Source organism: Macaca mulatta, chromosome 1 (assembly GCF_049350105.2).
Source record: "Macaca mulatta isolate MMU2019108-1 chromosome 1, T2T-MMU8v2.0, whole genome shotgun sequence".
NCBI lineage: Eukaryota > Metazoa > Chordata > Mammalia > Primates > Cercopithecidae > Macaca > Macaca mulatta.
In genome coordinates this window covers 170,554,636-170,570,470 of record NC_133406.1, presented here as the reverse complement: position 1 = coordinate 170,570,470, position 15,835 = coordinate 170,554,636, and the positions used below count along the sequence as shown (strand labels likewise).

Below are 15,835 nucleotides of genomic sequence, written 5' to 3'. Positions count from 1 at the left end.
GCATACCTTTATTTCCTAATACCAGTGCAACAATACAGCTGTCTGCAGTATTGAAGGACATCACCATCACAAAATCGGGGATTGTTCTCACCCAGTCTTACTCTAAATTATTTCCTTAATAAAAGTGTAAACCCCAAAAATGTCTGTCAAAAAGCTATTAAGTCAGAGGTAGAAAATAAACTTGCCACAGATTAAAGCAATAGAAAAACTGGCAGATTAAAGTACTTACTCCATCAATATTTGACATAGATGTTCCTTAAAAACAAATGACTGTTCTCCAGAAAATTGAAATAACTCAATAGCATTTATGCTGTCTTTGGAGAGAAATCTAAAAGCAAAAATGTGGAATTAATCCAATGCCATAAAAATGTTCCTGGTTGAGATGAACTGGCAGAGATCAAGGATAGTTGCCAGATAGAGATGTCAAAATTATAAGATTCCATTTCTTGCCACTTGGTCTTTATCTGACTTACTCTACTAGCTGTAGGTTCTTAGAAATCTTAAGGGTGAAATAAATTGTTGTCAAACTTTTATCGTTATTGTTAACATCTTCCATTCTGGGAATATACGTCAGCATCATCACAAAACAAACCATAGGTTGAAAAGTGTAGACTCATCCTCAGTTTCATCATTCAGCTACTAAGGATGCTCCATTGTTTTTTAATTTTGGTTAATAATTTCCTAAATCCGTAGCTATGTTTTGTTGATTGACATTTAATCATAGGAGAATGTACTTATAGAGATTCAATATGCCAAAGATGACTGCCTTTGTATATCAGCCAGCGGCTATGCTAAGACACTTACACTGAAGTGAAAGGTCCTACCACCTCATTTTTTATCTGTCATTGGAGACACTTATATTACCAGTATCTGACTCCCAAAAAATTCAAGATCAGCAAATATTGTGAATGCCCTCTAAAAATACTGCGGTATGCCACCAGGATGAAATGTCACCAAAACCCCAGGACAGAAGGAACAGCTTCCTGCCCCCTTTATTTTAAGCTGCAGAGCTTCCTTCCGTATATTTGTGCAAGTTTGTCTTCTGGCACTGACATGGAAGAACATAGATTTTGGCATCGAGCTGGCCTAAATACAAGTAAAACAGGACGAAAAGATTCAGCTTAATAGGTTGTTATAATCAGAAAAAGAATATCTACAGTACATACAGTAGGCACTGTACTAAGATGCTTAACATGCAAAACACTCTCATATCATCTTCACAACTTTATGGGGCGTGGAGTTAGGTGTATGAAACTGAGAGATAAGGATTGGAATCCAGTGTTGTCTGGGTATACAGCCTACTCTACCCACTAATTATTCCCCTCATATATTTTATCCCACACACCCCACCCAACAAAAAAAAATCAGAAAACATTATAGCATAGCCCATTGAAATATTAAATAACCTCAACACCAGGAATATATTTGATATATATGTAACTAGTACTTTTTGGCACGGCTTGGTATTTTTTTGTTGTTACATTTTCAAAAGAAAGAAACTCAAGCACTAGTCACATTTTTAAAAATAATTTTTGAGTCATCTTCAATTTGTTTTTATTGGTCTACGCAAATCAGAATTTTTAGAGATTTTGAAATGCATCTGTTTTCCAAACCTTCATGTTCTTTAATCTGAAACATTTACAAGTTCTTTATTGACCTTTGTGAATCTCAGAACAAAAAGAATCAGGAGGACTAAGTACAATATAAACTTTAAAAGGTCTCTTAAGCGCTAGAGGCCTCTTGTTCATATTGAATTTAGTTCATTTTGTTAATTTCATTTCTCAATAACATAGTACATCAGACTTCTTGAGTATATTCTCTGTGATTTCTGTCAATGCTTCTTGGTTGATGCTGTCACCGTTTTCCACAAAATAACCTGAGTCCTGTCACCAAAACTACCTGTGAAAGTGATACAACTGCACTGAATATTGACACGTCCAGCAAAATGATAATTACACTAAATACAGGGTACCTTGCATAGGTGATGCACTAAACTATGTAGTAAACTGTAATTTAAAAAAAAAAACTCGGCTTTTTTTCTTAGTTCTTACTAAGATCTTGTCTTCTGTTTTCTTTTAAGCAAAAGTTCAGGAGAAATGTTCACCTTAACTTTGTCTTTATTGGACCTTGAGCATATTAAACTTTGCTTCTCGGTTTTCCCATCTAAGAAGAAAAGACAATGATGCTTATCTTATAGAGTGGCTTTGAAAATTAACTATGATTATGATGTAAAATACTTACCACAGTGCCTGTTATATAAGTGTTTAATTAATGGTAGCTATTATAATTTTTATTATTTTGGATATAAATCTATGTGAATTATGGATAAGCTAACTTTCACTTAGCTTTGTTCCTAACAATACGTTGTTAATGAGACCAAAGTCATGAGTTATCATCTCTTTGAATTAGTTATCCATGAATACCGACTCCTCTCTTTACCTAGATGATTGTATTAAAAACATCTACAATGATGGGGATGGAGATATCTAGGGGTGAAAAAACAAAGATGAATCACAGCAACCTAAAATATTAGTCATGTTAATAGTGCAGAGTAAGTAGTATCATCTTGACTTATGGCAGAATGTATTTAGTTAGTTATTATATATTCTGTCCCCATCCATAAAAGAGGCCACGTCTCAACATCTGAAACAGAATGCATAATTTACTGCTTGCATACAAATAACTTGCAAGGTACAACCTCTCTGAGCTAAATAGGATTTCAGGAAGCAAGGAGCTCAGTGATTGGTGGATTTTCAGAAGTTAGACTATTTAAGAATAGTTGGCAAAACTTTCACTGGGAGAAGCGTGGTTACTTGAGTCAGACTGTTGCTGACTGGTTGACTTTCAAGTGCAGTTTCTAAAGCAAGTTGTTATTGATTAATTACAACAGGTTTAAAATCAGTTTTTTCCAGTGGTTATTTATTGCTGTAGCCAGACAGTTAGACCTTCACTCTTTGCACTGCAGATAAGAACTTTTTGTTCTCATTGCCATTAGAATGCTATATCCCAAGCAATACACTCAGTGTATTACATTATCTTCTTTAATCTTCACAATATTCTCTTAAGCACTAATTATTATATCTGCATTTTCATCTGATAAGCAGAAATCTTAGGTACCTTGCATAAGATTGCATAACTAAAAAGTGATAAAGCAAGGAATAAAACTCAGGTTCGTTTGACTCCAAAGACTATATTATCTGTACTGTGTGTATAATTATTTTTTAATTAACTCCTGGCATTTCTGTAATCCCCTTCATTTCTTTAATTTTGCCATTTCAAGAATGCTATATAAATGGGGTCTGTATGTATGTAACCTTTTGGGATTGGCTTTTCCAGCATACTTCTCTGGAGATTTATTCAGGTTGTTGTATGTGTCAATAGTTCTTTCCTTTTTATTGCCAAGTAGTATTCCATGGTGTGGATATATCACAGTTTGTCTATCATTTACCCATGGAATGATATCTGGGTTATTTTCTATCTTTGGCTACTATGAAGAAAGTTGCTATAAACATCTGTGCGCACCTTTTTGTGTGAACCTGTCTTCATAAGTCTCTGGGATGAATGCCCAGGAATACAACTGCTGGATCATATGGTACTTGCATGTTCAGTTTGTAAAGAAACTACCAAACATTTTTCCAGAGTGGCTCTACCATTTGACATTGCCAGCAGCAATATGTGAGTAATTTAGTTTTTCCTCATCATCTCCTGCATTTGGTGTTGGCACTGTGTTTTGTCTTAGTCATTCTGTTAGGTATGTAGTGATATATACACTTAATGAAAATTAACTCAGATTATGAGGTGAATTATGCAAATATTGTGGTTTTAATTTGAATTTCCATAATGACAAATAATGTTGAACATCATTTTATGTACTTATTTGCCTCTCTCTGAATATCCTGTTTGGTAAAATGTCTCTTCGTATCTTTTGTCCGTGTTCTAAATGGATTGTTTAGCTTTTTACCGTTGAGCTTGAGAGTTCTTCATATATTCTAGGTACTATCCTTTATCAGATACATGATTTACAAGTATTTTCTCCAACTCTGTAGCTTGACTTTTTTTCATTCTCTTAGCATTTAACATTTAAGTCTGTGATCTATTTTGGGTTAATTTTGATATAAGATATGAGACATAAGTCAAAGTTCAATTATTGTGCTTGTGGCTGTCAAACTGGGCCAGCATCATCTGTTGCAAAGATTCTTTCCTACATTAAATTGCTTTTGCATCTTTGTCTCAAATCATTTGGACATATTTTTGTCGATCTATTTATCAGTTCTCTGCTCTATTTCATTAGTCTATGTGTCTATTCCTCTGCAAATACAGTAACACATGATCTTTCTTGATTACAACTCTAATAAACTTCAAAATAGATAGACTGATTCCTCTCACTCTATACTTCTTTTTCAAAGTTGTTTTAGCTATTGTAGATTCATTGTCTTTCTGAATTTTAGAATAATCATATGTATTGAGATATAAATCTTGCTAGAATTTTGATAAGAATTAAACTGGTATATCAATTTGGAGAGAATCTTTAGTTTTTAAGTCTTTCATTCCATAAGTATAGTCTGTCTCTCCACTTATTTAAATCTCCTTGGATATCTTCATCAGTATATAAGTGCAATTTTAAGCTTATAAGTTTTATACAAGCTTTGCTTAATTTATACCTAAGTATTGCATTTTTGAATGATTATGTATGGTATTGCATTTTAAATTTTCGTGTCCATGTGTTCATTGCTAGCATACATAAATACATTTGATTTGTGTATGTTTATCTTGTATCCCATGACCTTGCTAAACTCACTCATTAGTTTTAGATTTTTTTGGTTGCTGATTCTTTTGAGTTTTCTATCTAGACAATGTCATCTGTAAATAAGAGCAGCTTCTTTCTTTCTTTTCAATCTTCATGTGTTTTACTTCCTTTTCTTCCATTATTTCACCGACTACAACTTTCAGCACTATGCTGAATAAGAGCAGTGACAGCGTACATTTATGTCTGCTCCTGATCTTAGTGGTAAAGCATTTGGTTTTTTGCCATTAAGTATATTAGCTATACATTTTTGTAGATGCTCTTTATTGAGTAGAGGAAGTTCCCCCTCTATTCCTATTTCTCTGAACACTTTAATCATGAATGGATGTTGAATTCCGTCAAATACTTTTTCTGCTTCCATTGATATGATCACAATTTTTCTTCTGTAGCCCATTAATATGGTGCATTACACTGGTTGATTTTCAAATATTGAACAAGTTTTGTATCACTAGAATAAACATCTCTTGGTCATGGTATATAATTCTTTTTATATATTGCTAAATTTTCATTGCCAATGTTTTATTAAGGATTTGTGCATCTATATTCAAGATGGATATTGGTTTATAGTGGTTTTTTCTTCCCTACTTCCTTCCTTTGTTTATTCCTTTATTTCTTTGTTTTGGTTTTTTGTTTTGTTTTGTTTTGTTTTTTGGTATCAGGGTAATGTTTGTTTCATAAAATAAAGAAGTGTTCTCTCTTTTGTTTTCTGAAATAGATTACGTAGAATTGGTATGAATTTTTCTTTTTTCTTTTTTGAAACAGTCTCATTCTGTTGCCTAGGCTGGATTGCAGTGGTACAATCATAGCTCACTGTGATCCTCCTACTTCCACCTCTCGAGTAGCTAAGATGGCAGGTCTGCACCACCACACTGGCTAATATTTTATTTAAAAATTTTAGAGATGGAGTCTTACTATTTTGCCCAAGCTGGAGAATTCTTAATTAAATATTTGGTAGAAATGTCCAGTGAAACCATCTGGGTCTGGATATTTTTTTCCTGGGAGTTTTAAATTACTGATTTTATTTCTTGATAGTTGTAAGGCTGTTCAAATTATCTATATTTTATATTGGGTGAGCTGTGGTAGTTTGTGTTTTTCAAGGAAGTAGTCCAATTCATTAGAGTTGTCAAATGTATGTATGTAGAGTTGTTTGTAGTATTACCTTTTTATTATTATGTCTAAAGGGTCTTAGTGATATCCTCTCTTCATTCCTAATTTTGGTTCATTTGTATCTTCCTTCTTTTCTTCTTTCCAGTCTTGCTAGAAGTGTGTTGATTTTATTGATTTTTTCAAAGAAACCACTCTTTGTTTCATTAATTTGTCAGTTGTTATTCATTTTCAATTTCATTGATTTTTACTCTTCTGTTTATTAATTTCCTTCCTTTCGTTTACTTTGGGTTTATTTTGCTTTTCTTTTTTCTAGGCCCTTGACATGGGAGCTTAGTGATTAACTTGATACATCTTTTTTTCTAATACATGCAATTTACTGCTATTAATTTTCTTCAGCACTGCTCTAGCTGTTCCATGAATTTTGATATATTGTACTTTCACCTACTTAGAGTTTAAAATATTAATTTATTTCCCTTGAGATGTCCTCTTTGAACTGTGGATTATTTAGAAGTGTGTGTTTAGTTTTCAACTGTTTGAAGATTTTTGTTTTTTCTGTTACTAATTTTTAGTTTGATTCCATTAAGGTTAAAGAACACATTCTATATTATTTCAATTATTTTAAATTTGTTGAATTTTGTTGTCTGTTTCGGGATATGATCTATCTTCATAAATATTCTATAGGAACTTGAAGAGAATCTGTATTCTATAAGTGATAATTGGATATGATTAGTTAATGATATTGTTGAATTCTACCTTTTTTATAATTTTCAGCCTAGTTTTTCCATCAGCTATTGAGAGAAGGGTGTTAAATTTGACTAAATTTAGATTTTTCTATTTCTCTTTCAGTTCTATCAATTTTGCTTAAAATATTTGCAGCTCTATTGTTTAATGTGTACACATTTAGGATTGCTACGTTTTTTTGGTGAATTGAATCGTTTTTCATTATATAAAATCCCTCTCTGTCTCTCATAAAGGTTTGTTTGCACTGAAGTCTACTTTGTCTGGTATTAATATAGCCATTTTCCTTTTCTTTCATTAATATTTGCATGATGTATCTTTTTAGATTCTTTTACTTTCTACCTGCCCATATCATTATATTTGAAGTGATTTCTTATAATCTGCATATAGTTAAGTAATGTTCTTTAATCTGCTGTGCCAAAATCTATCAATTGAATTTGTGTATTTAGATTTCTTACATTTAAAGTAAGAATTGATACATTAAGATTTAAGTCTCAACTTAATCTTTTGTTTTCTGTTTATGCTTGGTTTTTTTTAGCTTTTCTGTTTTCTTTTTCTTCCTTCCTGCAGGCCAGCTGAACATTTTTCAGAATTCCATTTTTATTTATACTGTTTTTAGTGTTATATATTTAGTTTTGAGTATTTTATATTTATAACATTTTTAGTATGTCTCTTTCTATAGCTTTTTTTAGTGGGTGCTCCTGGTATTACATTATATATACATATTTTACAAGAGTCTACTGTGTCATTGTTTACCAGTTCAAGTGAAGTACAGAAACCCATTATGTTCATCCTCCTCTGTGAATAATTGTCTTAAATATTTCCTCTACATGCATTTAAAGTCATATCAGATGGTGACATAATGTTTACTTCAATCATGAAACATAATTTCAAAAATTCAGGAGGGAAAAAAAGCTCATTGCATTTACCTGTATATTTTCTTACCATGTTCTTTCTTTCTTCCTAATGTTACAAGGTTTTTCTTTTACTGTTTCCTTTCTATTTAGGAAATATCCTTTAGACATTATTCTAAGATAGGTCTGGTAGCAACAAATTATCTTTGTTTTCTTTCACTTGAGAGTGTCTTTTGATTTCCCTTTCATAGCTAAAGAATATATTCACAGGTATAGAATTTCAGGCTGACAGTTCTTTTCTTTCTGCCTTTGAAAAATATTAGGCCACTACTTCTGTCATCCATGGTTCTCAATAAGATACCCACTGTTATGCAGTCTTCTTCCTCTATATGTGAGGTGTCGATTTTTCCTCTGGCTGCTTCTAAGATTTTTTCTTGTCTTTAGTTTTCAGAAGTTTAATTATAGTGTGTCTATATTAGTGCATTCTCACACTGCTATAAAGTAATACCCAACACTGGGTAATTTATAAAGGAAGGAGATTTACTTGACTCAGTTCCACATTGCTAGGGAGGCCTCAGGAAACTTACAATCATGGTGGAAGGCAAAGGAGAAGCAGGCACTTTCTTCAAAGGGCGGCAGGACAGACTGACTGCAAGCAGGGGAAATGCCAGATGCTTATAAACCCTCACATCTCATAATACCCACTCACTATCAGAACAGCATAGGACAAACTGCCCCCATGATCCAGTTACCTCCACCTGGTCCCGCCCTTGACATGTGGGGATTATAGGGATTGTGAGGATTACAATTCAAGATGAGATTTTGGTGGGGACACAGCCAAACTATATCAGAGTCTATTCATAGATTTCCTTGGGTTTGTTCTATGTGGAACTCTTACTTCTTGAATCTGCTTCTTGCTTGCTTACTGAATTCTTGCTTCTTGAATCTGTAAGTTTATTTCTCTTACCAAATTTCAGAATTTTAAGCCATTATTTTATCATGTAATTTTTCAGCCCCAACTCCTTTCTCCTCTCCTCATGATAACGTTATTATTAGAACTTTTGTATAGTCTCACAGGTCCCTAAGACTCTGCTTATATTTTTGTCAACGTGTTTTCTCTCTGTTATTCAGATTGAATAATTTATATTGTCCTGTCTACCAGTTCACTGTTTCTCTCCTCTGTTTTCTACAATCTGCTATTAAACCTATTCACTGACTGAGTTTTTGATTTGTTATTTATTTTCAGCTCTAAAATCTCCATTTGTTTCTTCTTTATATCTTCTGTTTCTTTCCTGAGACTCTTTTTAATTTTTATGTATTTTTTACTGACATGGTCTTACTCTGTCTCCCAGGCTAGAGTGCAGTGATGTGATCAGAGCTCATTGCAGCCTGGACCTCCTGAGCTCAGGTGATCCTCCCACCTCAGCCTCCCGAGTAGCTGACACACATCACACCTGGCTAATTTTTTGTATTTCTTAAAAGACAGGGTGTCGCCATGTTGTCCAGTCTGATCTTGAACTCCTGTCCTCAACTGATACACCTGCCTCGGCTTCCCAAAATGCTGGGGTTATAGGGTTGAGCTACAATGCCCGAGATCTTTGCTGAGACTTTATATTTCTTTGCTGAAGGTTTCCAGTTTTCCTTTGGTTTCAAGTGTGTGTGTGTAATTGATCATGGAAGCATTTTTAAGTGGCTGTCTTAAAAGTAAGATAATTCTAACATCTTTGTCCTTTCAGTATGAGCATCTATCGATTGTCTTTTTTTATTTGGTTTGAGATCTTCCTGATTCTTGGTATGATGAGTGATTTTTTTAATTAAAACCTGGGCACTTTTATATTATGTTATAAAACTCTGTATCTTACTTAAAGCTTCTGTTTTAGCTGCCTTTCTCTGATACCACTCCAGTTGGGGAAGGGTGTGGTGCCACCTTGCTATGGCCAGGTGAAGGCAGAAGTCCAATTTTCCAATTCAGCTTCCAGTGACAGTTGAGTCAAAGGCTCTTCATCATTGCTAAGTGAGGATGGAAGTTTCATCTCCCCACATGGTCTCCATTTAGTGGGGGTAGCATCATTACCACTGGATGATGGGGAAAGTCTTGACTCTCTACTAGGCCTTCTCTGACACCACCTCATTAGTAAAGTAAAGGGTGTTTCATTACTGCTGGGTAGGAGTGGAAGTCCAAACTCCTTGTGTGGTCACCACTGACACCATTGAAGAAGAGGGGCTTATTACTAGTTGATGGGAATGAATGCTGTGCACCTACTTGCCTTTTCTAACACCACTCTAGCAAAAGTGTTTGTGTGCCTTGTGACATCCTCACAAGGGTAGAAGTCTAGGTTCAACACTTGACTTTTGCTGGCATTGTTCGGGGTGGGGCTACAGTTTTTCTCTATGGTGTTCAGTGGAGGAGTTATTGTCTAAAAGCATTCTGTCTTGTTAGACTGCATCTTTCCTATTCATTGGTTAGAGAGAGTAGACTTTTGTTGGAGCATTGTTTATACTTACTGGCATTTTCAGATTGTCTGCTTCTTCAGCTCCAAGTCTGTGATATATGACACAAAAATAAGCCCAGAGAACTTACCACCATGCTGTGACTTTTTCCCCAGGTCCCTAGCTAGTCTGCCTTCTCTTTATTATTCATAGTCTTCTTACATTTATGTGTAATGCCCAAGGTTTTTTAGTTGTACTTCATGGAAGAAATAGGGCAAAGTACATCTACCCCATCTACCTGGAAGCAGATGTCCTACTGGCCTAATTTTTAACAACTAACCTGCATTTTAAAAAAAGTGGGGGTGCCACGGAAAACATGATGTGAATAGAAAGTAATAGGCCTGGGTTTTGTTGTTATTGTTGTTTTATAAAATTACTGATACTGACTTATTTATACAAGTGCTAATTCCTCGAAATCAGTAAGTAAAATATGCTTTGGAGATGATTCTGCTTCCACACATTTTAAGAACTCTTTTGGATTTAATTTTAGAGAATGAATTATGTTCTTTTGAACATTCTCAGTGGCGTAAATTGTAATCTTTTAAGGCAGTGTTTGATTTTTGGAAGCAAGCCCAGGTGGTTCAAGAGCCAAGATGGGTAATAAAACAGATGACCAAATTGGGTAACATAATACACTTCTCAGTCTAACACTCTTTTTTAAAAGAACGGCGTAAACCAAATCATTTTTACAGTGATAAAGCTATGTCTTTTATATTATACAAAACCTCCCAAATACTTCCAACTTTCACATAATAAGCCTGATTCGCTGTGGGATGAATTTTGCATGAACAGTGCCATTTGCTATCAAATCAACAATTCTTTTCTGTGGTTTTTGACATAAGTATTTTCTTGGGTCCTATAGATATTGGAGTTTTCCCTGTAAACTTTGACAGTTTTTAGGGGGTCAACTTCAAAACAACATATTCCATCACTCTTCTCCTCAAATACTTGTTATTTTTTACAACCAACCTCCCCTTGAAAGTTCCAAACAAATGTCAAATCTTCTCTGTTTCTTTTTACTATTCAAAATGTGTAGCACAAGCTTTACAGAAACCTTCATGTTCAAATTTCCCTTCAGTATGAGTCAGTGTTCTCACAGCTAACCCTCTGCATGAATAAGTTTAATCTCTTACATTTTCTGCATTTTCATCAGTTCTTTGAACTTCATCATGAACATCCTTATTACTTTTCTCAAGCCTTTGTGCCAGTAAAAAACAACTTCCTCTTTATAGTCCTTCTGAACCATTATTGTCCCTCTAGATGTCTTGTCATTTATGTTTGTTTAACTTTACAAAAAACTGTGTTAATTCTTTGCTTTCTACAGTTGTCATTCCCCAACGTCATTCATCACAGCCTATAGCCCAAGAGAGACAAAAAACTGCTGCTGCTACTGCTGCTGCTGCTGCAAACAGAATGACTTTACAGCATGTTCCTTTCATGCCTATTGTTTGTTTTGCCAAGCCATCTAAGAGCATAAGCTTAATGACTTCATAGTAATAGATTACTAAATACAAAAGCATCATCCTATTTGCTTAACTATAAAGCTCAAAGTCACATGTGCAACATCTAAAACAGATGATAGACCTAATCCACTAAGTAGGAAATTGCCTTTTGGCAAATTAAAGAGCTGCTAACGAAATTGAATAATATATGCTCTCGCTCAACAACTTGATCCTTTTGTTCCTTTTCATGGTTCCTTTTCACTTCATGGTTCAACTAATCGGGGTGGGTGTCAATTTGCGGGGAAAGGGTTGCAGTATAATGTAGTGTTTAAAAGGACGACCTTTGATAGACAGACTTGGTTCAAATGATGGTGCTGTCAGGTTACCAGTTGTATTACTTGGGAAATTTACTTAACCTCTTCCACCCTTAGTTTTGTCCTCAGTAAAATTGTATAATAAAAATTACCTCTTAACACTATTGTAAAGTTTAAAGAGGTAATATGTATATGGTGTTTTAGCACATTTGCACTGAGTGTTTGGGTGGTAGCTATTATTTATTAAATGCCAGTTACTGTGTCAGTCATTAAAAACTGTAAGTAAAATATGATGCTTGCTCTCAAAGAGTTCAAAATCAGCATAATCTTGAGCTCACATCCTGTCCTATTAGAAGAAAAAATACACCCTAAAAGTAAGTCTGAACACCGGGAGTTCAAGGCTGCAGTGAGCTATGATCACACCACTGTACCCCAGCCCAGGCGACAGAGTAAGCCTCTGTGTCTACAAATAAAAATTAAAACTAAATTCAAATAACAAAGGCTATTATAGTTCTCCAATATATAGCATTTGCTTTTCACCCTTGAATAGACTAGTACTATAATACTCTAATCAACAAAGTAATCCATAAGCAGTTATTCATTTTCTCATGTAGATTATATTTCATGGAACCAAGCTATGTTCTGGATCCTTCTAAGTTTGTCTGGGTGGAAAAATGCTTTGCTTATCTATATGATCACTTTCAATTAAACTGCCAGTTGTCACTTGCACTGGTTCAAGCACTGACTGAAGACCCATGAATATTCTGCCAGTGGAAGCAGATGTAAACTTAAAAATCAGTTGATTTCTCAGTAGCCAGGCCAGTCACCCTCAGTCAGATAGTTCCACCCCCAGCTCCTCTGACTCCTGAAATCATTTTCTCTAGCTATGTAACTGGGCATGCCAGTGAGTTCATTCAAAATACAGCAGCGCAGGCCAAGCACTGTGGCTCAAGCCTTTAATCCCAGCACTTTGGGAGGCTGAGGCCGGTGGATCACTTAAGGTCAGGAGTTCGAGACCAGCCTGGCCAACATGGTGAAACCCTGTCTCTATTAAAAATACAATTAGCTGGACATGGTGATGCAGGCCTGTAATCCTAGCTACTTGGGAGGCTGAGGCAGAAGAATCACTTGGACCTGGGAGACGGAGGATGCAGTGCGCCAAGATCGTGCCACTGCACTCCAGCCTGGGCAACAGAAAAAAGACTCCGTTGCCAAGAAAAAAAAAATAATACAGCAGATCAGAATGTGATACTGAGCTTATCATGGCTGTCCTTTCCTCCAAACAAAAACACAGTGCAACTTACACCCCCTGGAAAAAAAAGAAAAGATATTCCATGGCAGCAAGCAAGAATTGAATTTGCAATAAGGAAAAACTTGACCACAAGGGTGTTCAATGTTCTAGAATGGCTGAAAAGGCTGAAATATCTTCTTTCATTAAGATTTCTGAGAAGGGAATAGATATAATGGAGAAATACAGATTTGCCCTTTATGAGGTTATCTTAGTTGTATTTATGAGGTTATAGATCTGTAATCACTGGATATGTGTTGGACAGAGTTGGGTTGATAATTGATTTCACATTGTGATGGTATAGTCTGAAGCCCTTTTTTGCATCTTTTCCTCCAGTTTCTCATGTCTGAGATATCATTACTGTTTTTGAATGTAAACAATTGTAAATGATACCAAGACAGTCAATTGGACATCTAAAATATAATCAAATGGTTGTTTATTTTGCCTTACATATTGCCAAATTATAATTTTGAATATTTTCTTTTGAAATTGTCTCTTGTTTGGAATCCAGTAGTATATTTTTCCTCTGCAAATGATTTTTCATTATCACTATAGTATTTTTTATGTTGCTCTTCTTTAAAAACTTTAAAATAATTAAATTTAATCTCTTCCATGAATACTTATTTAATAATTATCTTTTTATGACTCCAACCTAACTTTTTCATAGTAATCAAAAATCTTGATTAGTCAGGAAATTTCACAAGCTTTCCTAGCTAATGAATTCAAAGATGAAATTCACTTTTGAATTCATGTCACCTATCCTTAAAAGATCAATAGGAAAGAAAATGAATTCAGGAAATAAATCCCCACATCTTTCAATAGTAATGGGTGAAGTACTAAGCACAGCATTAAAATATATGTTTAAAATTATTCATGATCAGCATTCATTTTCCATGTTAGACTTCCACGTTAAGCCATTCTCAGTTTAGAAAGGCATATTCTGGCTTACCAGCTCACACACAAAACTGCTTGCTTGGTTGGTAGAAAAGACATCAGACAGAATGACGCAAGGAGCTGGTGCTAAAATGAAGATGAGAAAACAGGAGTCAACAAAGAAGTAGGGGTATGATCATATCATTTAAAGATGAGAGACCGCAGCAAGCATACCCTCTCTCCTCCATCTTTAAGAATTTAGAAATTATCATTATCCGTTTAAATAAGGGGTACTGATTAATCCATCTGGAAGCTCATGACCAGATGATCTTCTGCAGAGAGAGCTCATTTTGAAGACGTTTCCATAGCTAGTGCCCCCACAGGAATTTATCACATGATTAATTTTTAATGTAACTTAGAGATTTCAAAGGCTGTATTTGAATAATGGTGATAATTGATAAATATTGGTTATACTCATCTGAACAAACTTAGTTGCGTCCGAATCAGAAAACTGTTTCCAGCATTTCCCCCCTGGTGTTACATATATTGACATCTCTCTGTCTCTCTCTGGTATATTTCAAGATGAAATATCAGATACAGCTTCCCTTTAAGTTGTGACTTAATTTTCTTCCTGAGATTTTTCAAACTGAATTTTGTTCCTTTAAAGTGAGGTTAAAATTATCTCTGGCAAGCCAGCAGATGACTATGAATGTATTTAATGTGACCTTGCTCCAATATTAACATTTTCACAAACCACAGTAGGCAGACCCTTACTGTTTCTTCATTATCCCTTCCGGCCATGACTGAGAGCCCAAATGGTGCCGCTTTACCAGAGAAGTATTCTGTACATGCTTTCTACTTTAATCACATCCTTTCAGCACCATGAATCTTTGCCTGACAGATTATCTTCTCCACAGGCAGGCAGCCATATCCAGACGTTGATGGGGTCCCAAAGCCTTCAGCATCGCAGCCGGGAGCAGCAGCCATATGAAGGAAATATAAACAAAGTGACCATTCAGCAATTTCAGTCACCATTGCCTATTCAGATCCCCTCTTCACAGGCCACCCGGGGACCTCAACCTGGACGGTGCTTAATTCAAACGAAAGGGCAAAGGAGTATGGATGGATATCCAGAGCAGGTGAGAAGTGTTTCTTTATTACTGATGAATTTTCAGGAAAGAAAAGTCCAAACAATCCATGGTGTGCCTTCCCTCGTTAATGTGGTCCAGGACACAATGCCATCACCACGTTGAATGGGGTAGGGTCCTCTTTGTGGGGACTTTTATCCTTCTTTCCAGTGGTTAAGTACTACAACATATAGGGATTTATGGTTGGTAAAATACCCGTTTTACAAAAGGAAAAATTGATGGGGCGGAATAATTTTTCCAGTACTATCCTACACCCTGTCCTACCCACTCCTCACTCCAATTTAGCTCTACAGTACAGATTTTGAATGTTATAAAGGACTTCAATGGATTAGGTATGTTTACCAAGTCCTCTGGTGAAACCTACAGTGTGAAAGTAAACTGTTTTATTTCCCCCATCTGTGGGAAGATATCTTTTAAAAGTCCTATCTTCGGATTGTTGAATGGTGCAGAGATAAAGCTTTGCTGTGAAGATGTGAAGATAACTATAAAGAACAGTTAGAAGGGAAATGTTTCTGACATGCTTCAAGTTACTGATAAATGCCATGTAGCGAAAACAATTGCATTCTTCAAACCTATCTAAAATTAAGGTTTGCTTTTCCATTGTAGAATCTGTTTTAGTTCCTTAGGACTGGAAAACTGAATGGGATTGCATCTATTGAACTATATTAATCTTAGAAAGTAAAACATTTAGATCTTAATACACTCTTAAAATTAATTTCTCTTATTTCATTATTCAGATAGATAGGCTACATTCCTACTGACTTTTCTGACTTTTAA

General features: G+C 35.1%; 1 protein-coding gene across 3 annotated transcripts in view; it reads left to right on the top strand.

The window, feature by feature from the left end:
• LRRC7 (leucine rich repeat containing 7) overlaps positions 1-15,835 on the top strand; it is a 552,677-nt gene that overhangs the window by 491,276 nt on the left and 45,566 nt on the right. For all 3 annotated transcript variants that reach the window (XM_077954325.1, XM_028832544.2, XM_028832526.2), the window contains one exon: positions 14,828-15,049. In XM_077954325.1, the coding sequence (XP_077810451.1) occupies positions 14,828-15,049 (222 nt within the window). The remainder of the gene's footprint in view (positions 1-14,827; positions 15,050-15,835) is intronic.